A 21,264-nucleotide genomic window follows, 5' to 3' on the forward strand; every position below is an offset into this window, starting at 1 on the left:
AGTAAAACCATAATAACTCCTCGCAGTTTGTTGACACCCAAGTTTCATGATTGTTGTTTATAATAATAGTAATTTTACGAGTATTCAGAAGAAAAAAGAATCTGTCAGTGTTCTCATTTGATGAGCTTTTGCTTCTAGACAGCCATCAAAACAAAGTTTTATCGTTCCAGCATTTCCTCTTTTTTTTTTTCTATTATTGTTTCATCCTAAATTTATTTTCACTTAAAAAATTACCGATTATCTTGGAAACTATTAGAGGACTACAAAACTTGTTAGAGAGAGAGACAGACAAAAACTGCAGAGGATTGGTTTGCAAAGGATTATTAAGGAAAGAACAAGAAAAAAAAAGAGAGATAAATTAAATAACAAGATAGAGAAATCCCCAAAACCCATGATTTTTTCCCTTTAATTTGGTTGATACCAAATAAAAAATAGAAAATTTATGAAAACGCAGTTCAAATTTTAGAATCTCGTAGAAAAATTTTCTTTTTCAAAATAGGCTTCATGTGTGGGTTTGTGAGACAAGGGGTAAACAGAAAATGCAGAGGGAGATAATGAGCAAGAAGAAGAGTAGTCAGGTTCATTGTCTTCCCTCTGGTGATCTCATGACGGCTTCTACTTCAAAACGCATTCCTGAGATCAGATTGTACAAAGCCTGGAAGGGTAACAACGTAATAATTTACATATTCTTTCTTCCATTTATTTCAAATGTTCTTATTTTACCTCCAACCTATTAGATGTTGGTCTTTTACAATGCCAAGATTATATAAATAATGATATTTGATTCTGTTCTTGTTGCATCAGCGATTTTTCTGTGGTGGGAGGCTAATCTTTGGTCCTGATGTATCATCTCTCTTTCTAACCTCCTTCTTGATTGGAGCTCCTGCCCTTACATTCTGCATAAGGATGCTCTTCTGGATCCGAAGAGGCGACCCTTCCTTCAACTACACCGTTCTGACTTCAGGATTTATCCTCACCCTCTTGGTTTAACCTCCTTTCTCTTCAACTTGTTCAATCCATCTTCCCTTCCTTAATGCTGATTATCTTTGCTTCCTTTGGCCTGCAGGACTTTATGTTTCTATTGTTGACATCAGCTAGGGATCCAGGAATCATCCCCAGGAACAAAACATCAATGAATCTTGAAGATGGCTCAGAGAGTTCATTGACACAATCTATGGAATGGGTCAACAACAAAACTCCCCATCTCAAGGTTCCTAAAACGAAAGACGTTTTCGTTAACGGCTACACTATCAAAGTCAAGTTCTGTGATACTTGCTTGCTATACCGTCCACCACGCGCATCTCACTGCTCCATATGTAATAACTGTGTCCAACGCTTTGATCATCATTGTCCATGGGTCGGACAATGCATTGCCCGTGTAAGTTCCCTACACTTCTTGATCATATATACTACCTCGGTTCTTTTAAACTAAATTTTCTATTGTTTTCAGACGTTATATTCTTATTATAAATACATTATTTTTTACAATTATCAATTTCCAATAACTTTCATCCAATAGCAATTTAATAAACTCAATAAATTTTTAATTTCTGCATAGAAAACATAAAAATCTTGTGAAACATTTTTTTTTTAAAACATCTATCATAAATGCATTATTTTTTACAACTATCAATTTTAATAAATTTCAACCAATAACAATTTAATAAATTCAATTAATTTTCTTAAACTTAAAAATAAAATTAAGAAAAAAAACATGTGAAACAATTTTTTTTTTCTACAACATTTATCTTGTGTGAAACTTTTGCAGAGAAACTACCCTTTCTTCATATGCTTCATCTCAACTTCAACATTGTTATGCCTATATGTCTTTGTGTTCTCTTGGATCAATCTAATCAGACAGCCTGGGAAACTATGGAGGACAATGTCTCATGATATAGTCTCTGTCATTCTTATAGTCTATACATTCGTTGCTGTCTGGTTCGTTGGTGGCCTAACCATTTTCCACTTCTATCTAATGTCAACAAATCAGGTAGGGAACATACTTTAAATATCTTGTTATCTTACTTACCTTTGACATCTTTCTTGTGTTGTATCTACTTTTTTTTGCAGACAACTTATGAGAATTTCCGGTACCGTTATGACAAGAAAGAAAATCCTTACAAGAGAGGGTTACTAAAGAACGTTAAAGAAGTGTTCTTCGCCAAGATACCGCCTTCTCAACTAGATCTCAGAGCAATGGTACCAGAAGAAGATGACGTGACAATAGCATCTGAGTATCAATCAGAGTATAGTTCATCAGTCAGATATGATTCAGAAATGGGAGGCAAGCTCACTAATCGGGATAGTCCAAAGAAGCTTCCTATGCGCGCAAGAAACTTAGATAATATTGACCTTAGTGATGACTATGACAAATCTCTGGCTACTAGAGATGATGTTTCTCTTGATCTTTCTTCTCATCTCAACTAGACTTGCTGCAAGTAATTGCAATGAAGAGACCTCCTGATGTTGTATCATTTTTGTCTATATTGTCAAGAACATTCTGATGAAACTTGTGTAACAAAAATTACAAACGACTGGAGGTTTGATGTATGTGTCATTGTCATGTATAAGAATCAAAACTGTAGACTTAGAACACCAAAATATTAAACATTCGGTTGGATTGGCAAAAATTGTCTAAAAGATATGTTGTTGTCTAACTTTTCTATTATATTAATTTAATTAAATTGGTCTTTCCTGCTACTGTTTATTAGCAATGAACCTCTGTAACAAATTGGCGCTAGAGCCTTCACTCTTGTGTCTCAGTAACCAAATTAACTACCAAATTTAGAATCCGATTAAAGATCAAAACCGGTTTACATGTCGAGTTGTGGTTCAGGGCTACATTATAATTGACCACCTAATATTTGTTACACTTCTATTAAAACAGGGCTGCATTTATACAGTAGAATTAATTAGTACTTATGGAACCTTTTAAGTAGTTTTGATATTTGTTTGTAGTGAACTCTACCTCAACCCATCCTGCTTTCTTTTCCTGGCTGACTGTTTGCTAGAATGCTGCTGTCAAAGTTGAAAGATTTGTATGTTCGTGACAACTGCTACTCAAAACATTTTAACTAAGGAATGTTGTTTCCTGGTGGGTTGCCAGAGTCTTACTTGTTCATAAAAAAAGTTCTAAATTAGCCATCTTCATCTTTGTTTGACTTATTCCTTCTGAGTCACTGAATCTATGGTTTGGAAAAGCAAAACTTAACCGGTAGGGACAAAACATACTCGTTTGTTTGAATCTCTGACATGTCTGAGGTGGTCAAAGACCCACTAGTTTGCTTGTAAAGGTTTTGTTTTATTAACAGAGATCTGACAATTTAAGTGCTTAGTGGAGTAGGACTATTGTTCAATCATAACCAAATTTGTATTTCGAGATTTAGAGACCAATTAACAATAAGATTTGTCTCTGGTTTGATAGTTGTATTCTTATCAAAGATTTTGTTTCAGTGAGATATGTCCCTGGTTTGATAATGGTATTCTTATCAAAGAAATTTAAGATTTTTAAATTTGTTTTAATGACATATGTCTCTGGTTTGATAATGCAACCGTTTTTGTTAAAAAAAAATCAGATGTTTAAGATTTCTGCTTTGTGTACAAGCAGAAGTCGACCGTCACTGTTTGTGGATAATGAAGCAGAAGGTGATGTTCCTGATCATGCGGAAACCATTAAAAGGCTTCAGAAACGTTGTTCATCTGTTGCCTTCGGCTGAAACTGCTAGAGCCAAGAAGAAGGTTATTTTTACTTCTACCTAGATATATGTGAGTAGTAGTAACTCGAGCATGTTAATTTTCTTTTGTATGTGTGGATAACTTTTTGCTGTCTGTGTTGTTTAATGAAGCTTGATAAGCAACACCACGAGGAACTGAAAATGGAATTGACGGAAAGTGCAGTTAATGTTAGCACCTTTGTGATTGAAGAATCAGTCCCTGATGCAGAAGCCAGATAAAATTGCTCAAAATGAGGCTGATATTGCCCACATTGATGAAGTTCCATGTGTAACTGCTGCCAGATTGTAAGAGACATATAACCGTTGAACACCTGATTGCAAATGGTGTTACATTTTCCTAATGCTAGCTAGTCGTAGAATGATAAATTGGTCTTTTAGTTATTGGTTAGTAGTAGTACTATTACTTCATACATCATCATCATTTCCTAGCTTCGTCCAAAACCTGTGCATTCTTGCAAATGTGTATTCACTATTCATCCCTTTCAACTCTTCTGATTAATAAGGTAGTACTTGTTGAGACATTTCTGGCCATGGATCAACCAGTTGCTGACTACAATACCGAAGCTACCGGACTCACTGCGGCAGATGTTGAAGGACATGTAACTCTACATATGGCACATGTGCAGGTACACGACTGTTTTATTTGAGTGTATGTTTACATGAACTTATTGAACTGTGGTTTTCTTTTTCTTTTTCTCTCTCTCTTGTGTTTACAGATAACGTTGCGGAGAATAATTTCTCTACATCATGTTTTGGTAGGTCACCATTTGAACAAGCATCTAGAATGTACTTTACAAAAAAAAATTGTTCAATTGATGATTCCCGTTCTCTTTTTTTTCTTAATTAGTTAAAATCATTGATTTCTATTCCTTCCGTTTCATTTTAATTGTCGTTGTAGATCAAATTTTTTGTTTCTAAATAAGTGTTGTTTTCTGATTTTAATGCTAAATTCATTGACAAGATTCTCCTATTTATTTTTCTATTGGTTGAAATATGGTTACATGTATAGGTAATAATGTTTTTATTTTGAAAATATACAAAATTAAGTGTTTTCTTAAACTATGCATAAACCTAAAACGACAAATAAAATGAAACGAAAGGATTATTAGGTTTGAAGATGTACCACGCAAGAATTATTGATACATCGCTCGTTGTGGGTAATGGCCTAAGGCGTACGTTGGAACAAGTTAAAAATGCAATGCACATTAAAAGAGTTTTTCTTCTTTCTGTGTATTTTGATTGATCTCTCTTAATTTTTTTTTAATTTTTAATTTTGGCTTCTTCTAATGGTTTCAGGCTTTAGGTATGACTGGTAGTCGTAGAGTCGAGCAAGATTGTAAGGCAGCAGCAAAGGAAGTATTGACAATCGTACGAGGCATACAATCAGGCACTTTTTCCCTTTAAAGATTTAATGGACCGAGGGAGGAAAATTGAAGCCGCAACTCACGAGAATACGTAGGGAAAAGAACACCAAGTTTTATTTTTTTAGTTGCATGGGTTTATACATTTATAACCTTAGTTAAGTGATGCTTTACAGTCAAATCAAAATGAACTGAAGTTGAAGTTGTAGTATATCCTCTGCATCTGAAGTTCTATTATATTTCCATGTGATTCTAGTTTCATGCATTGATTTTCTTTGGATGTTTGCTGTTTTCATCCTATGTTAACTTGTTCATTCAACTCTCATATGAAAACGGTTCCAATGACACGTAAAAGGGAGCAGCAACAGATGAGAAGGGTAATATGTCTTATCACTAAAGCTGAAATTCTCATGGACACAACGAGGATGACGAGAACTTTGGAGAGGCTTGTGTGTCCTCTGTTTATTGTAAATCAGGGGAGAGAAACATACTATATGTTACCTAAGTAATTGCACAAGTTTTGGACGAAACTAGAAAATGATGATGACGTATGAAGTAGTAATACTACTACTAACCAATAACTCAATCACAAATGTGCTAACATTAACTGCACTTCACGTTAATTCCATTTTCAGTTCCTCGAGATGTTGCTTATCAAGCTTCATTAAACAACACAAACAACAGAAAGTTATCCACACATACAAAAGAAAGTAATCCGCACATACAAAAGACAGTGTAAAGATACCTGATCATGGGTACAAGCGAAAACCTTAATAGGAGCTTCAGACACATCTTCACAGAGAACCATATCCGTGAAAAGAGATATTATGACGTCAGGATCCCTCCAACCCATATGATGCTCTTGGCATTTAACAGACCTATCAAGACCTGCTATGGGCAAGTTACTTCCGGTTACAACCCAAGACTGTAGTAAAGGAAAGAAAATTATAATTATTTTCCCAAAGATTTAGATTTATATGAAAAACAACTACCAATAACACAAACCAATCTATTTTTTTTACATTTTAACACCCTACATATTTTCTTTTTTTTTCTATTATATTAACATTTTCCAATGATTTTGTTTAATAAAAGTGAACGTCCCACTAATTTTATTTCATATTGTTATTTTCTTGATGTGATTAATTTTAATAGAACTTTCAGATTTCAAAATTATTATCAAAATTCATTTTATTTAAAAGCTATAAACATTTTTTAAACTATTGTAAAATATCTAACTAAAATTTATTAAAACTAGTAAAAATTATAGTAAAAAGTGTGCTTTTGTTGTATCCAATGAAACAATTCTTATTTATAGAGTACTAGTGTTGACTCCATGCTATGCATGTGAATACTTTTTTATCATAAAAGACCAAATTTCAGTTATTTATAACCAAAATTACATGTATAACAAAAATTTCATTTATCAAAGGGAGATGAATATACATAAACAAACCAATAACACACAAACATATAAAAATAAAATAAGACTTTTTTGTGAAAAAAATGCATTGATCTTAATTAGCTAGCTGAATACAAATATTAGTTTGAAGTTTTTCACTTCTTTATCTTTTCTTTTTAAGTGTTTCTTTTCTCTCATAAATCTTAACATGCAATCTATGGTTTCTTTGTCTGATTACATTCAGTATTCCAAAACAATTTTACAAATCTGATTAAACAGTAAAAACAACATGTAACAAAGAGACATTATTGTACGAAAGCAAATCAACAGATAATTCCAATACAAAAAAAAACAAAAATAATTAAGTTATAAAAGTTATCAAACTCTTTAGTTTGAGAAGTAGCATGCATCATCACAGTCTCCTCAAGCTCTTCTTTCTAGCGTCTACCTTCTTCTTGTCTGCCTGCACCTTGGCCAAACCGGCTTCCCTTTTCTGGGTCGTAGTGACCACACTCGCAGAACCTGCTGCTGCTAAAGAATTGTTAGCCACTTCTTGTTGGTCTTGGCCACTCGTTGTTGTTGTTACTCTGTTGATGTCTGCCACTGAGGAGGGTATTGCAGAAGCAGCACCAGGCGTCTCGTTGTTGTTAGTCTGGCCAACGTTTAGAGCCGTCGTCGACTCTGAGATAGCTCCCGTCTTGAACTTAGGTTTTGGTTTAGCATGGATACCCGTGTAAAGCCTGCATACAAACAAGTCCAGTCAATTTCAACTCAAAACGGCATTCATTCATTTCTTTGTCCAAACAACATATGAAAAACCAAAGTAGATGGACTCACCGAGCATGCCTAGCATACTCTTCATAGTTCTCAAGTAGCATCTTTCCAGCCTGTTCGTTTAGTGCAGATTCTGGAAACGGCTCGATCAGTAAGCACCTCACTACCTGTTAACATGTACAAACACACACGAAAAAAAAAACTGAGTCTCAAGTATTAAGCACTTTAAGCAATGAAAACATAAGTGGTAAAGGAGACTTACAGAGAGGACATGTCTTAATCCAAGACTAGGATTCCAATCTTTCTTAAGCGTGTTAACGCAGATCTCTCCATTAGAAGCAATATTGGGATGGAATATCTTTGTCATGAAGTAGCCTACAATGGCAAGCAGACCCAAGAGATCATTAAAAACTTAACATTTTAGTGGTCCTTCAACTTAAGTGAGATGCATACCTTTAGGCGGGGAATGTGGAAAATCATGAGACAGTGCCAACTTCATACGGAAAAGCCCATTCTCATAAGGAGTCCCAACTGTAAGCAACATTTTACTTTTAAATTCATTCAACATTGTAATCGTTCACAGTGGAATTGAAAGGGGATATATGGTAGTGCACCTGGTCCTTCAATGTCAGCACATATCTGTGAGAAATCCTCGTCATTGACAACAACCTTGATGCCTTCCGGAGGAGATTCGTCAAGACTCTTGAGTTCCTTGGCGAGCTGCCTGATAACATTGGGTGGTAGATTCTCATTACTTCCCTGAGCATTCCAAAACACCCATCAAAATAAAGAAAGACAGATCAGAAACAGGTAATCTTCAAAGGCATTTCATAAGTTTCAAAGTAAGAACTATACAGAGAGTGAGAGTTACCATGGAGAATACTAAGAAGTAACGAACTGACTGATCAATTCGTTTTCAGGTCTTCAAGACTCAAATGCGATCAACCTGAGGCAAAAACCACAACGCACACACAAAAAGGGGTTAATGCTTAGCTTCCTCAGCAAATTAAGTTAATTAACATTTCATCAAGTCATAGATTCATCTCAACAACAAAGAACCCATTGAAACTAAGGCCATTGAACAAATCGATGAGGTAAACAAAAAAGGTTTAAACTTTGATCTCTATAAGAAGAGGGGAAGTGAATCCGACCTAAATAAGTGCGAAACCAATGAAGAAAGACATCGATTGAGGAAAACCCTAAAAATGAAAAATTGGGATCTAGCTTAATCGACTCAAGGGTTTCGAAGAAAAACTCAATTCGGGGTAAGATGTATACGAAAATCGAAGAGATCCGAGTGATAAGGAACATATACAAAGCAAAGAATCACATCCCAAATCGAACAAAGACGATGAAGTTTACATCGGAAATCAAATTACCTTCGCACGAAATCGAGATACGACGCAGAGAGTGAGGAAAGGCGATCCCTTTCTCTTCTACGAGTAGTTGAAATCGAGAGAGAAGAAGAGAGAGGTTCAATTATTGTAATTTTATACGAGAGAGAAGAGAGAGATGGCTTTATTATTAAAAAGAAAAATTTAAGGAGCGTATCTACAAAAGAAAGAAAACTGAGGGTACTTTTGTAAATACTCTGCCAGGTTGGAACTGACCGTTAGTATGTCTTCTTCTTCTACTTCACACCCGCCAAACTATTTAGGTAGCCGTTACTTAATGTCAGGTGTTCTTCAACTATATGATTTATTTCTCCACCTTTGAATTTATGGGAACAATATATTGATGTTTTAAATATAAGGAGAATAACACTTAATACAGGATTTAAGTACACTAAAGAAAATTTCTCGTATAATAAATATTTGGTCTAGTGATCAAGTCTTATTATTGTCTAAAACCAAGAAGAAGAAAATAGATCTTTGTTTTTTATAAAGGGTTTCTGTTAAATCAAGCAAACATACAAGCTCTGACTTTGTTTTCCTACAGTTCTTAGGAGGTAGACATATAATTAAGCAAAAGCTTAATCTAGTTTTGTAGAAGCTATCAAAAGCTTAGAAACAAAGGAAAAGAAAAATAGAGATTTTAAAATCTTGAGCTAGTGAGCAATATCAAAATAAATATGCGATCTAGGTGAAGTATTGGAAGGAACATTGGTTAGTTGAGTTGAGGACCTTGAGTAAAGCGTGTTTTGAAGACTGCAAATTTAATAGGGTTGTTACCAACCTTATACTATTAAATATGGCCTACCGTTCAAATAAGACTTCATGATAGTTGGTCAAATAAGAATTATCATCTTGTGAAACCAATGTGAAGAAGAATTATAAGAAAATAACCAAAATATATTAAAAATAAAATTTGAATTTACTAGGCCATAATATGGATTTCACACTTTTGTCTAAATAAATATTTATCGACATGCATTTTGAATCATGACTTAATGCGATGTAATTTTGTGTGTTTATTTATAACTTTCAACGTTGGTTGTTTATACCAAAAAAAAATTGCAATTTTCTTTGTAAAATATGAAAATTAATACACAAAATGTTAGATTACCAAAAAACGTTATCGCATCAGGATTGGAAAAAACTCAACCTATAGACAACAGACCAACTACAGTTACAGAGATCAGCTTCCAATCTTGAGTTTTGTTTTATGGCAATCTCTTCCAATCTTGATTTTTTGTTCTCTTTGGATATTCAGATTATTTGTTACATTTAGCAAATAGACTTGGATTTTTGGTTTAGCAAATTTCTCTCCACATAATTTGATTTCTTTGTCACATGTTTACACAAAAAAAATTTCTTTAATTGAACACAACTTGGAGATTGGTTCGATTTTGGGTCTTAAGAAAAATGGTTAGTCTATAAATATCATCATCATACACATGTTTTTGATGTGGATGTGTACAATTTCAGCACTTGATCGACAAAGGAGATTGGAAGGTATTGTGTTTATCTTCAGGAGTCTTTCTGTTATGAGTATTATCTTATAGATTTCAATAAATAAATACAAAATAATCTGAACCTCATGGACCCAAAATCAATTCCGAATTCATCATTTATAACATGATTTTTTTATATTAAAAACTGATTGTATAACGTACTCCAACCTTCTCAAACTCTTTAGCTGCTCATTCATTTATTTAGAATTAGGATATTTATCTTCCATTGACGTTTTTATTTATCTTCGAAAATATGTTCGGCTAGGTAGGTAAAAGAACTAGGTTAACAAGCCAAAAGCTTGCAAAATTTTTTGTTATGAATATTTCCCGTTAAGCTTTCATCATATTGAACATATGCATATGTGAAATATCTTGAGAGGAACATAGTTTATTTATGCTTTCATGTTATGAAAACTATTATGATTTTTTCATAATCATTGTTATTTGCTTGCATTATCTGTATAACTAAATAGCCAATTATAAATGTTTTAAGTGATGTAATGCCTATGTATCTTAAACACACATAGGGTCTATCTAGTTTGTCATGCCCTCCAAATTAGCTTGATTATAATATGTTTGACATTAACATACATAAACACAACTTCCACTAAGTTAAACAAACCCATAACAACCACTAATTTAGGGTTCAAGTGTCATGTAGATCCAAAATAAAGTTATGTATAAAACCTTTAATTAAGCTGTAGTTGTCCAGTGCACAAAATTTTTTTTAATAATTTTCCAGCCTCCTAAGAACATAATAACATATACCATAAAGATATAAACTCTTAGCTAATGAAGCTCTCTTCATTGGGGATAATATAGATGCGTGAAAAATACATTAACAAACAAAACAATTAAGGATACTTAATCAAATGGTTCCTGGAAATTCATAAATTTATGATAATTTTCAGGCTATTTGTTCCATCCTAAATTATGTTTTCCATGTTACAAAACTGAGATATAGCAATGCAGTAGGTTTGAGGGTTAAATGATGTAGCAGGCACCTTATAAGAAAAAAATCCAAACGTCAACATGCAATATGTTCTTCATATAGTATAAGCAAAGAATCAAAGCAGTTGTGCAAAAAGTTATAGAATGACACGGAGAAATGGAGCGATCTTTTTTCTCTCTCTAAAACTTTTCTCCACCATCTCTCTAACCTAGTTTCAGCTTCAGCCAGCCTCGCTCCTCCCTGCTCCGGCGGCGGTGGTCCTTCTAGGTCGTCGTCGGAGGCTCGTGTCTTCTCTTTCTGTTTTGCTTCATCGGCTTTTCCCTTCTCCCTTCGGTCTTGCCAAAGCCCTGGATCTGTCCCCTCCGCCTCAGACTTCTCATCTATCCGTGATAGATCCGGTGGTTTGGTTCTCGCGGTAGTCGATCTGGTGTGACGGCGACGATTGGTGCAAGGGACTGTCGGTGGAGTCGGCTACGTGGGTGGTTGGTGCCGTATGTATCTTTGCTGGAGCTCCTGTAGTAGATCTGTTGGTACCGAGGCGGTGTTCTAGAGGTTAGCGCTAGGACCAGCGTCGATCCTCTCTCCCGCTTTCAGGTCGCTGGATTTTCTCTCAGCTTTTTCCTGGATCTAGGGTTCCGACCATGAGAGCGACGGCGCATGGAGTTTAGATGAGATTTCTACCCTGCGGTTCTTCATTGTCACGCTTCCTTGGTGGCTCGAGTGAGGTTTGTGTTTCATGGCTGGGTTTTTATGTCTGGATTTTTGGATCCGTCCAGAGCCTCTTTACTTTTGGGAGATCCTGTTGCTGGTTCTCAGTTATGGGTGCGTGTGAGGTGCTTCTTCTTTCGGTGTTGTCGTCCGAGCTTGGAGGTTCCTGTGACAGTACGTAACGAGTCACGAGACAGCATCCGCGTCTCATTGGTGGTCTCTGTCTTCCAGAGTCGAGCTCTTGACTGTGGCAGCGCGTAAGTCTCTCTCTTTCCTGCAATAAAGGCGTCATCTTTTTGGAGTTGTAGCTTCTGTGAAAGCGGTATGGTCTGTAGAGTGTGGATAGGAGGTAGTTTGGCACTCGGTTCTCTTACTAGTTCGAAGGTTGCTCTTTTCCGGAGGAGGTGTGCCCGATATGTCTCACTGATCCTCTTGTTCGGTGGGTTAAATGGGTGTATACGGTCTTGGGTTTGGAGGGTTGGAGGCAGCAATCTCCAGTTCACCGTCCCGCACGACGGCACCGCCTATCTGTGGACTCCTCCTCGTGCTGCCGGTGGGGCGATGTTGAATGGGTTTGCAGCATCGTGATGTATTTCTTTGTGGTTGTGTTGATGATTGAGTCTCTTGGAAGCTGTAGGTCTTTACCCGTTGTTTCAAGGTTTGAGCCGCCTTTCTCTCTGGGAGCTCGCGGCAACTGAGAGCTTAGTCCCCTCACACTTCTCCTTTGGGTCATCGTCTCTACGTTACCTCCGGTTCATCTCTTAGACTATTCTTCTTTGTAATAGAAAGTGCATTTTCATTATAGATGCTTTGTTTAGTTTTAATTTCTGCAATTCCGTTTCTAGTCTTCTTCGTATTTCTGTAAAAAAAAGAAAATTTAGTATAATAATCTTAACATTTTACCAAAAAAAAAAAAAAAAAAAGTTATAGAATGACACTAAAAATGGTAAAAAAATGTGGAAGACACGCGCCAAAGTGTGCGTCGGTCGAATCTAATGATTAACTCTCAACTGAAACAAAAATATAGCAATGCAGTAGGTTTGAAGATTAAATGCAGTAGCATGCACCTTATAAGAGAAAAATCCAAACCTGAATGAAATAACACTTTCAACATGTTCTTCATATAGTATAAGCAAAGAATCAAAACAGTTCTGCAAAAAGTTAATAGAATGACACTAAAAATGGTAAAAAAGTGGAAGACACGCGCCAAAGTAAGCGTCGGTCGAATCTAAGAGCAGGATTATTGCAGGTGCTAAGAGGAGTGCTTAAGGGTGGGTTCCACCAAAAAAGGAGAAGCAGCGATGCCAAAAACGCCAGATCTGGCGCCGGTGCTTGAGCTGTATCGTGGGCCCCACTGACACGTGGCGGCCCGCGATTTGTTCGTTTTAATTTTTTTTTTTTTTTTAAATCAGAGAAAAAACCAAAAAAAAAAAAAAATTAAACACCCCACTTGGGGGTGCTAGGGTTAAAGATGCTCTAATGATCTTAACTCTCAACTGAGAAACAAAAATATAAAAGAATCTTCTGATGTCTCTTCAAGTCTTTGCCTCAAAATCAAGAACTCTCTCTCCTTGTTCATCATCCCTTCTCAGAGATTGCGTTACCTCTGGATGTTTTAACTTCATCTTCACCTTATGGGCTTGAGCTAGAGAGTGATGATCTCATTTGAATAACTTGCCATTTATAGCCGGAGACTTTCTATTTTGAGTGCTTTAAGTATGAGAGATGATGAAGAAGAAGAGCTTCCCTCGCCGGAGGAGCTTATACCGTTATCTCAGTCTCTCATCACTCCCCATCTCGCCATCGCCTTCGATCTCCGAAGCACTCACCACCGCAAAAACGGCAGTTCCGGCCACCCTCTGCCTCAAACCACGCCGACACAAGCCAACTCCTCCGCCGGAGATGAACCAGCCCGGACACTGAAACGGCCGCGTTTAGTATGGACCCCGCAGCTGCACAAGCGTTTCGTAGACGCTGTGGCGCATCTAGGAATCAAGAACGCTGTTCCCAAAACCATCATGCAGCTTATGAGCGTCGAGGGGCTAACCAGAGAGAACGTCGCTAGTCATCTCCAAAAGTACCGACTTTACCTCAAGAGGATGCAGTCCGGCGGAGGAAACGTCGGTGAGTCTGATCGCCTCTTCGCGAGCTCACCTGTTCCTGCACATTTCTTCCACCCGACAGGGAGACAAAGCTCCGACCATTTCATACCGTCTTTTGTCCCAATGGCGGCTACTCTTACGCATCAGCAGTTCCTCTACCGGCAAACACCCGCCGTGAATTTCACCTCTCAGGCGAACAACAACGGGAAAGTGATGGAACAATCGTTGTTCTTGGCTAGGCAGAGTCAGCATCAACCTGTTCTCATCAGACCATCTTCATTGCATCTACAAAGTCGAGTGGCTAATTACGCAGAGGATTTGGAATTAGGAGCTAAGACGGTCTTGACACTGTTTCCAACTCGACAAGATTGAATTAAAAAACAATTATAAGATTGGAACATTCCTCAAAATTATAGTTCAACCTTTGTTTGTCTCTGTTTGTGCAATGTAGATCCGGTCAGTACAACAAGGCTATGTGACTGGATATTTCATGGTTATGTATTTTCTGTTTCAAAATATCTTTCATGTATAAGATTTGAGTTTGGACGAAAAGATTCACTTGATTATACAAAAGTACTTTACTCTGTTTCTTTCTTTTGTTTGTGTGTTTTTGCTTATGGGTTTAGATTTGTCTCCTAAAAGTTGTTTGTAGCTTTGAACCGAATATTTCATAAAAGAAATTGCACTCTCTTTCTTCTTGTGAAATTCAAGAATATGATACTAACCAAATTCATATTGAATGTTTGCATAGCAAACCGAAAAATGTATCTAATATATAAATATGTATTGATTGACCAAACCATTGATTGAATCATAGTACATTGTACATAGAACATGAAGCAGCCAAAAAGCAAAGACTAGACAGTGCCAGGCATAATCTGAACCTCAAGATCCGGTGCTCTCATATCCTTAATCATACCCTCTTTATTTTAGTTACTTTTTATTTCTGTACATAGAATCGGTTATGGGGACCAAACCCAATCAAGATTTCTCTATCTTATATAATAAAGTTGGCTTGAGTCCCTCCTTATGCTGCCACATCATCAGTATGCATAGGGCATTTTTCGCTACGTGTCACTTCATTAAATTTTAAATGAAATCGATTTTTTCGTTCTGAATACCGAAACCCATTATGGGCTCTACGACAGCAGGACTTCTGTTTGGGCTTATATCATGTTGTTTTCTCAGGCTCAATGGTTTTGTGTGTGAGCTTACGATCCCTCTTCTGCTTCCTGTAATCCAAGATTAGGGTTTCTGTAATCGAAGAGCTTACCATCTCTCTTCCACTTCCTCGGCCAAGTAACTCTCGGGAGTTATGTCATTCAATGAGAAAACCCAAAAATCCCATGAACTCTTCTTTATTGCTGCCTTTATTTGTTGTTCAGTAGCTATCTTCAGCATCTATATATATTTTCGATGTGGCTTCCCCGTTTCCCATAGTCTCCGCCTATTACTTCTGGACTGAAACTCTCAAACAAGATCTTCAAAAATGGCAACTTCCAGCTACACTTTTTCGAGTTGAAGACAGGCCGGTGAAATGATATTGTTCAGACGAGACTTCTCCGTTTTTGGGCGTCTCAGAATGTGAAGAAAGGAGGTCAATTGATGAGCATGGATATGCTACTGCTTGATGCCAAGGTATTTTTGTAACTGAGATCTTTTTTGATTAACTATGTTATTATCGAAGTTGTGTTCAAGATGTTGTCTGAGTAACCTACCTTCTTCTCAGGTGACGATGGTTCAGGGCTTCAGGCATCAAGAAATGTACACCGGCTGAACATCTTCTAACAGTTATTGAGTGACAAGAAGCAACCGAAACGTCTTTATGGAGATATCCGAAACGGTTCAAACCAATCCCAGTGGAGCACTTCAGATTTCTGAATTATGACCAACTAATGGTACGAGCCAACACCAATTCTGATTTACCAGGTTAGATTTAAATTCACACTTTTAATACTTCTCAATATACTACTTTGATACAAGACTTACTAGCTTTGGTTATATTTCCTCCATAGATATTGTTGGCCAAGTAAAGAGGACTAGAACTACATACAGGGAAGGAGACTCAGAGTACAACACATGATGATTACCATAAGCATCAAAAGGTATAAACTCACATACAGTTTTTTTTCTATTAAAGTTTAGCCAACTTTCTTTATTATTATCATGCAACTAGCTCGAATTCTTAAATATATAGTATGCCCATCTATACTGAAAAGTAATGTTCTAGCTGTCTTCACTATTTCGTGATTTGGTATTACTATATACAAACTGCTTTTGGCCCAAAGAAAGTCAACATCATATCATATGTACTATCATATGTATGTTTTATGGATAAACGTGAAACCATCTCTAAATAAAAACTGTTATGGTACAAGAAACCGAACACGTCGTCGTACGAATGCAGGTTCCAAATAATTAATGAGCATTATCTCTGTAGAACCCATACATTTGTATAGATTATACGTTCATTTCTTAATTAAATAATTTGAGCTGTCATCCTAAATTATAATTTGATCTTATCTTCTCTAATGCTTCGAGCAAATATAGAAAGCAACTAGGTCTATGTGTCGACATGCATAAAAAATTTCGCAACTGTCGTTCCAGGAACTCAAATGTATGCCTAAGTGTGTTTGAAGGATTGGCGAAAGCTCTTGATGAAATGAGAATTTCTATTGAACCGAAGGTGGTGGTTGCCACAAACTTCAACCCTAAATTGAGAGTAAGCAATTAACCACCATTTCTTAAGCATGATATAGCTGGTCTTAAAATGTTAATTGACTCAAGTTTTTTTCAGGTCGGCTCTTCCTGAATGCAACCTCTCCAATCCATTTCTATTTTAATAATGACAGTGGTGCAGGTAAAAGTTATCTTGAGAGGTAATGACTTTCACCACTATTTTCTACATAAGGAGAAAACCTTAATAGTCCAAACCCACTGACTGAAAGCGGTTCTTATTTAGGACATGTGGCATTGGAAAAGGCTCGACCTCCAGCCCTACAAAATATGGGGGTGTTGAGAAGATTGAGAAACTAAAAAAATAAGCAAATCAATATGTAAACATATTTAGGAACTAGATGTAACCAAAGATATAAAACTCCGCGCAAAATAAAACATCATTTGTTGTTACATAATATATACTATATATTATTATTTAAGGTATTATTGAAACTATTTATATATTGCTTTAAGATATAACTTTTAATAATTTTATCACATTACATTTGATTTGCAATTGATTTAGTTTGGAGATGGGTGTATTAATTTATTCTCGTGAAAATTAGTGTATTAATTTATTCTCGTGAAAATTAGTTATTGTAATAATATTAAAATCTGATAATCTTAGAAATAAAATATTAGTTATTTTTACCTTAGATTTTCTTCAACTATATAAAACTGAAATATAAATCAAATAGAAAAATATAAATATTTACTTTTTTCTTAATTTCTAAATTTAATAATTTTGTGTTCTCTAACAAAAAAATGTTAGTGGTCTTTTCAACTCAAACCAACAAAATTTAATAAAATTTACAATATACTTTTAGAATAAAAATAGATTACATTTATATTTTAGTAACAAAATAAATTTAAATTGAAATATTTTAATATAAAATCATTTTAGTTTAAAATCACCCGCCCGTAGGGCGGGACAACCCCTAGTTAACTATATAATTAGATGAAAAAAGGAAACTATAGGTTATCATTGGATAGAAGGGGATCAATTAAAAGCAATGATGGTGTATTTATTAGCTGGCATGTTCTGATCTGCTTCTATAAAAGTCAATGCCCCCTATAAAACTCTTCATAATTATTACTTTATTTTTAGTAGAAAAAGTTAAATGGCATAATAACAAACACATTTTTAATTATTAATAAATCTATAAATAGTTGAATAAAATTTTAGGTCTTAGATTCCCTTGGTAGATTTAATTTGAATTTGACAAAAAAAAAGATTTAATTTGAATAGATGAAACAGAGCAAACTGCCGCTTAGAAATGAAAGCTTTCAGATGGGATTTTGATGCAAAAGCTTGATAATGTTAATATAATTTGTAACAACAGAGTAAAAATGTCTTGTGCGGCCAATGTTTTCAACAAGAGCAGAAGAAAAAAAACTAAGACTACATCCTAATATAAAAGCATACAGACATGGTTTGATCAGGACCAAAGGTCAGGGATTCTGGTGCCTGCAAGAAAACAACATAAGCTCAACATGAGATACAAAGCGTTCAACAGAGACGATGAAGAAAAGTTCTTTAAGAGTGAAAAGCTAACCTGAAATGATTTGGGTCTGAAGCATGCAATGTCTGTGCATAACTCATTGTGACACTAGGCCACTCTGTATACGCAGGCGCGTTACTAGAACTCATAGCAGGGTTCAAGGGATGTCCATAGCTTATATTGGCTTGAGTTCTTGGCATCTGTGGGAAGACTCCGTCATGGAACGGAAGATGAATCGGCGGCATCGGGTTGAAGTTTTGTACAACAGGTGGAGTAACCCTCACGTACCTACAAAAACATTACAGTATTAATTATTGATGAAATGGCCTATAAAAATAAATGTTGTTATCATTAGAGGAGATGTTTGTATACCTGTTCCGGTCATAATCAGGATCATAACGATCTTTCTCTCTATCTCTAATAATGGCGACCCGTGAAGTCCTTCCAACACTATTCCTCTCCACATCAACAAGATTCTCAGCCTCGTTTCTAGCTGGGAGTCTACTGTTGTTATGTTTTGTCTGAACAGGAGGAGGAGGAGGAGCTCGAGTTGAAGAGTCTTCAGAGTCTGAGCTGTTAGGACTATTAAAGATCCTAGCCCTGGCCTTCTCATACTCCTCTTTCCTCTCCTCAACGCTCCTCAACAGATTCCTCTCCACACCCGACCCACCACCCGCCCCACCGCTTCCTCCGTTAGGCCTCGCCTTGATGGCGAGCTTAAAGCCCTGAGGCCTCCTCCCGTTAACCTCAGGCTGCTTCACAGGGATCTCAGACAGACAAACAAAAGGGTATCTGCTCTCCGCGGTCTTGGTGACGAGGATCCTGTTCCCGGACCCGTCCAAAGCAGCACCGTCCAAAGCAGTGGTGAAGAGGCCGTAGTGGTGAGCGACACGGTGAGCAGCGAGACGAAGGTAAGAGGTTGGGTAAGGAGGGAACTCGTATTGGTGCTGCTCTGGGCTTTGAAAGAACTTTTGTATGTCCAACTCCATACGCAGAACTAAGCATATACACAAAGAATGATGATTATACACGTTAGAACCGATTAAACATTAAAAAAAAACAATTTTAATTAAAAATCAGAGCTTTTGGATTCTCAATTGAGGTGGAAGCAATGTCCAAACCCTAAATTCTCCAAGAGTTGATTACGAACCCTAAAGACTAGAGCTTTAAGCTATTATTGTAAAGGAGAATTGAGTTACTTGTGAGACGATGACGAGGGTTCTGAAGAGCTTCGACCAGAAAAGGATCAACCATAGCTTCCTTCTCGCTCATAGCTGCCATGGAAAAGGTTTCTCTTTTTCTCAAATTTTTCTTCTTTTTTTTCCCAAAGAGAGAGAGAATGATGGAGAAAGATTTGAAGTTTCCTGATGAGAATTGGAGAGAGATTTGATTGGGAGAAGAATCGAATCGATGAGATTGACAAAATCCAAATCAGAGAAGGTGAAGGGAAGGAGTGGTAAAAAGACCTTATTGACCCTTACCTATCTCTCTCTCTTATGAATAAAATAATAATAAAGTTTCGACCTTTAAAACCCAAAACTTCTCAAAGTTGGTGTCTTTGGGGCCCAAAAACTAAAGACCACAACTTTTCTTTTAGACAAAAGGAGTCTTCTGATAGATGTGGTCGGCTCTGACTCTAGATTTCAAAGTTTAATGTTCAACACACATATATTAGTCACCCTTTACTTCCAATGTTTAGTGGAATTTTTTTACATATTTACTTACATAAAAACTTCTTTTTTACAGGGCAAACAAGTTTATTTTCATCACAACATTCAGTCTTTTATTTAATCAGACACAACCTATCCAACAACAACTCTAGTGAAACTTGCCGTTTTGGTACTTCATCACTTCAACCATGAGCTTCTCCGCTTTGTTTCCCTTCTCTAGCTTCAAAAGCAGTTCGAATTTCACACGGTCTTCAACCACCTGCGCATCATAATATTTCATTCCTTCACCTTATTAGATGCTGATTAAAAAAGACTGATACTTGTCAAGTTAGGAAACAAACACTTCGGTTGCTCAAAAAAAAAAGGAAACAAACACTCCAACCTTTGCCCTGGCTAGGATTATGTCCACGAGTTTATAAGGAAACAGCGAGTTTGATCTCTGTTGAATCGACTTCACAGCGTGTTTTGCTGCCTCTTGGACCTCCGGGTCATTTGTTGATACCGATCTCCACTCAAATCCATTCCCATCTGCCTCAAAACAGAGCAAATGACATCAACAACATTTAAATAGTAAAAACACACACACGGTGCTCTTACCTGATTTCAAGCCAAGGTCGGAAACAGTAAAGGAGGGGACAACACTCTTGAACTCCTGAAGCTGCTTGAAATTCTTCATCCACGGCTTCACCCAAACTTTAGCTTCATAAATCTTCTTCTCACCAGCTTCTATAACTTCAAGTGTAAGACTGTAGAGTTTCCCAGCTACCACCTGCTCTGTTGCCTTTAATACTCTAGCAAGCTCAACAACACAATTCTACACATCAAAGCCATAAACCAATGGAAAAAATATTAAATACATGAGCTGACTAATCCTACAAAAATCATAAAATTCATCATTTCTATAGTTTTGTTCTGTAGCTAAAAGATCCAAATTTTATTGAATTTAAGCTCAAAAATATAAATTTTACAAACCCTAAAAAGGGAAATTAGGTTTGAGGAAACCAAACCTCTCGCTTGTTGTGTTCCTGAACAGCAAAGAGTGCTATATCATCGATCTCTCCTCCACCGTTCCGATTATTCGTGGAATCTCTATATCCACCGAGCTTCATCCTCACGACGTCGTTGTAAGTTTCTTTTTCTTGACTACAGATCACAAACTGGCCGAGTCCAGAAAGGAGAACAAACGACACGCAAATCAACAACAGTGATAATCTCGTATCCATCGTTACCAGTAGGATTCTACGGTTGCTCGATGAGACTTTTCTTTAGATACCTAACGATCGCAGTCACGGTGGTTTCTTTCGCCGATAGAAAAAGACTGGTTCCGTGTAAGAGAAGAAAAGGAGCCACGGGAAAAGTTTGATGGGCCATGATTTAGTGTCCAAGCCCATTTTAATTGGTTGTTGTTGTTTTCTGTAATTTAAATATCAAAAATGTAGTGTTACAAA

At 36.5% G+C, this 21,264-nt stretch overlaps 5 protein-coding genes across 9 annotated transcripts; 2 read left to right on the forward strand and 3 right to left on the reverse strand.

Moving 5' to 3' along the window:
- The first annotated feature begins 282 nt into the window (after positions 1-282).
- Positions 283-6,788, forward strand: LOC103855605 (probable protein S-acyltransferase 3). The gene is made up of 5 exons (XM_009132610.3): positions 283-671; positions 805-984; positions 1,067-1,378; positions 1,769-1,990; positions 2,071-6,788. The coding sequence occupies exons 1-5, from the start codon at positions 540-542 to the stop codon at positions 2,425-2,427; spliced, it is 1,203 nt and encodes a 400-aa protein (XP_009130858.3). The 5' UTR covers positions 283-539; the 3' UTR covers positions 2,428-6,788.
- On the reverse strand, positions 6,695-8,908 carry LOC103855606 (ubiquitin-conjugating enzyme E2 22). 2 transcript variants are annotated; one of them, XM_018657073.2, is made up of 8 exons: positions 8,651-8,908; positions 8,423-8,470; positions 8,143-8,217; positions 7,886-8,030; positions 7,725-7,802; positions 7,534-7,646; positions 7,335-7,438; positions 6,695-7,237 (listed from the first exon to the last, which is right to left on the reverse strand). In XM_018657073.2, exons 3-8 carry the CDS (start codon positions 8,143-8,145, stop codon positions 6,910-6,912), a joined length of 771 nt encoding a protein of 256 aa, XP_018512589.1. In that variant the 5' UTR covers positions 8,146-8,217; positions 8,423-8,470; positions 8,651-8,908; the 3' UTR covers positions 6,695-6,909. The 2 variants fall into 2 exon arrangements, with proteins under 2 accessions (XP_018512589.1, XP_009130859.1); XM_009132611.3 differs by lacking the exon at positions 8,423-8,470.
- Positions 8,909-10,338: 1,430 nt separating this feature from the next.
- Positions 10,339-18,031, forward strand: LOC103855608 (transcription factor MYBC1). 4 transcript variants are annotated; one of them, XM_033289201.1, is made up of 6 exons: positions 10,339-11,139; positions 12,863-15,564; positions 15,656-15,855; positions 15,942-16,031; positions 16,534-16,648; positions 16,724-18,031. In XM_033289201.1, exon 2 carries the CDS (start codon positions 13,543-13,545, stop codon positions 14,296-14,298), a length of 756 nt encoding a protein of 251 aa, XP_033145092.1. In that variant the 5' UTR covers positions 10,339-11,139; positions 12,863-13,542; the 3' UTR covers positions 14,299-15,564; positions 15,656-15,855; positions 15,942-16,031; positions 16,534-16,648; positions 16,724-18,031. The 4 variants fall into 4 exon arrangements, with proteins under 4 accessions (XP_033145092.1, XP_033145093.1, XP_033145095.1 ...); XM_033289202.1 differs by having other exon boundaries at positions 10,339-15,564; positions 16,724-16,805; positions 16,889-16,960; XM_033289204.1 differs by having other exon boundaries at positions 10,339-15,564; positions 16,566-16,648; positions 16,724-16,805; positions 16,889-16,960.
- LOC103855609 lies at positions 17,916-19,631 on the reverse strand. Its single transcript, XM_009132613.3, has 4 exons — positions 19,346-19,631; positions 18,519-19,143; positions 18,201-18,434; positions 17,916-18,112 (listed from the first exon to the last, which is right to left on the reverse strand). The coding sequence occupies exons 1-4, from the start codon at positions 19,425-19,427 to the stop codon at positions 18,097-18,099; spliced, it is 957 nt and encodes a 318-aa protein (XP_009130861.1). The 5' UTR covers positions 19,428-19,631; the 3' UTR covers positions 17,916-18,096.
- A 164-nt stretch (positions 19,632-19,795) lies between these two features.
- On the reverse strand, positions 19,796-21,132 carry CYS7 (cysteine proteinase inhibitor 7). Its single transcript, XM_009132614.3, has 4 exons — positions 20,824-21,132; positions 20,414-20,630; positions 20,199-20,344; positions 19,796-20,075 (listed from the first exon to the last, which is right to left on the reverse strand). The coding sequence occupies exons 1-4, from the start codon at positions 21,037-21,039 to the stop codon at positions 19,965-19,967; spliced, it is 690 nt and encodes a 229-aa protein (XP_009130862.1). The 5' UTR covers positions 21,040-21,132; the 3' UTR covers positions 19,796-19,964.
- Positions 21,133-21,264: the final 132 nt, after the last annotated feature.

Source organism: Brassica rapa, chromosome A03 (genome assembly GCF_000309985.2).
Source record: "Brassica rapa cultivar Chiifu-401-42 chromosome A03, CAAS_Brap_v3.01, whole genome shotgun sequence".
In the NCBI taxonomy this organism is placed as follows: domain Eukaryota; kingdom Viridiplantae; phylum Streptophyta; class Magnoliopsida; order Brassicales; family Brassicaceae; genus Brassica; species Brassica rapa.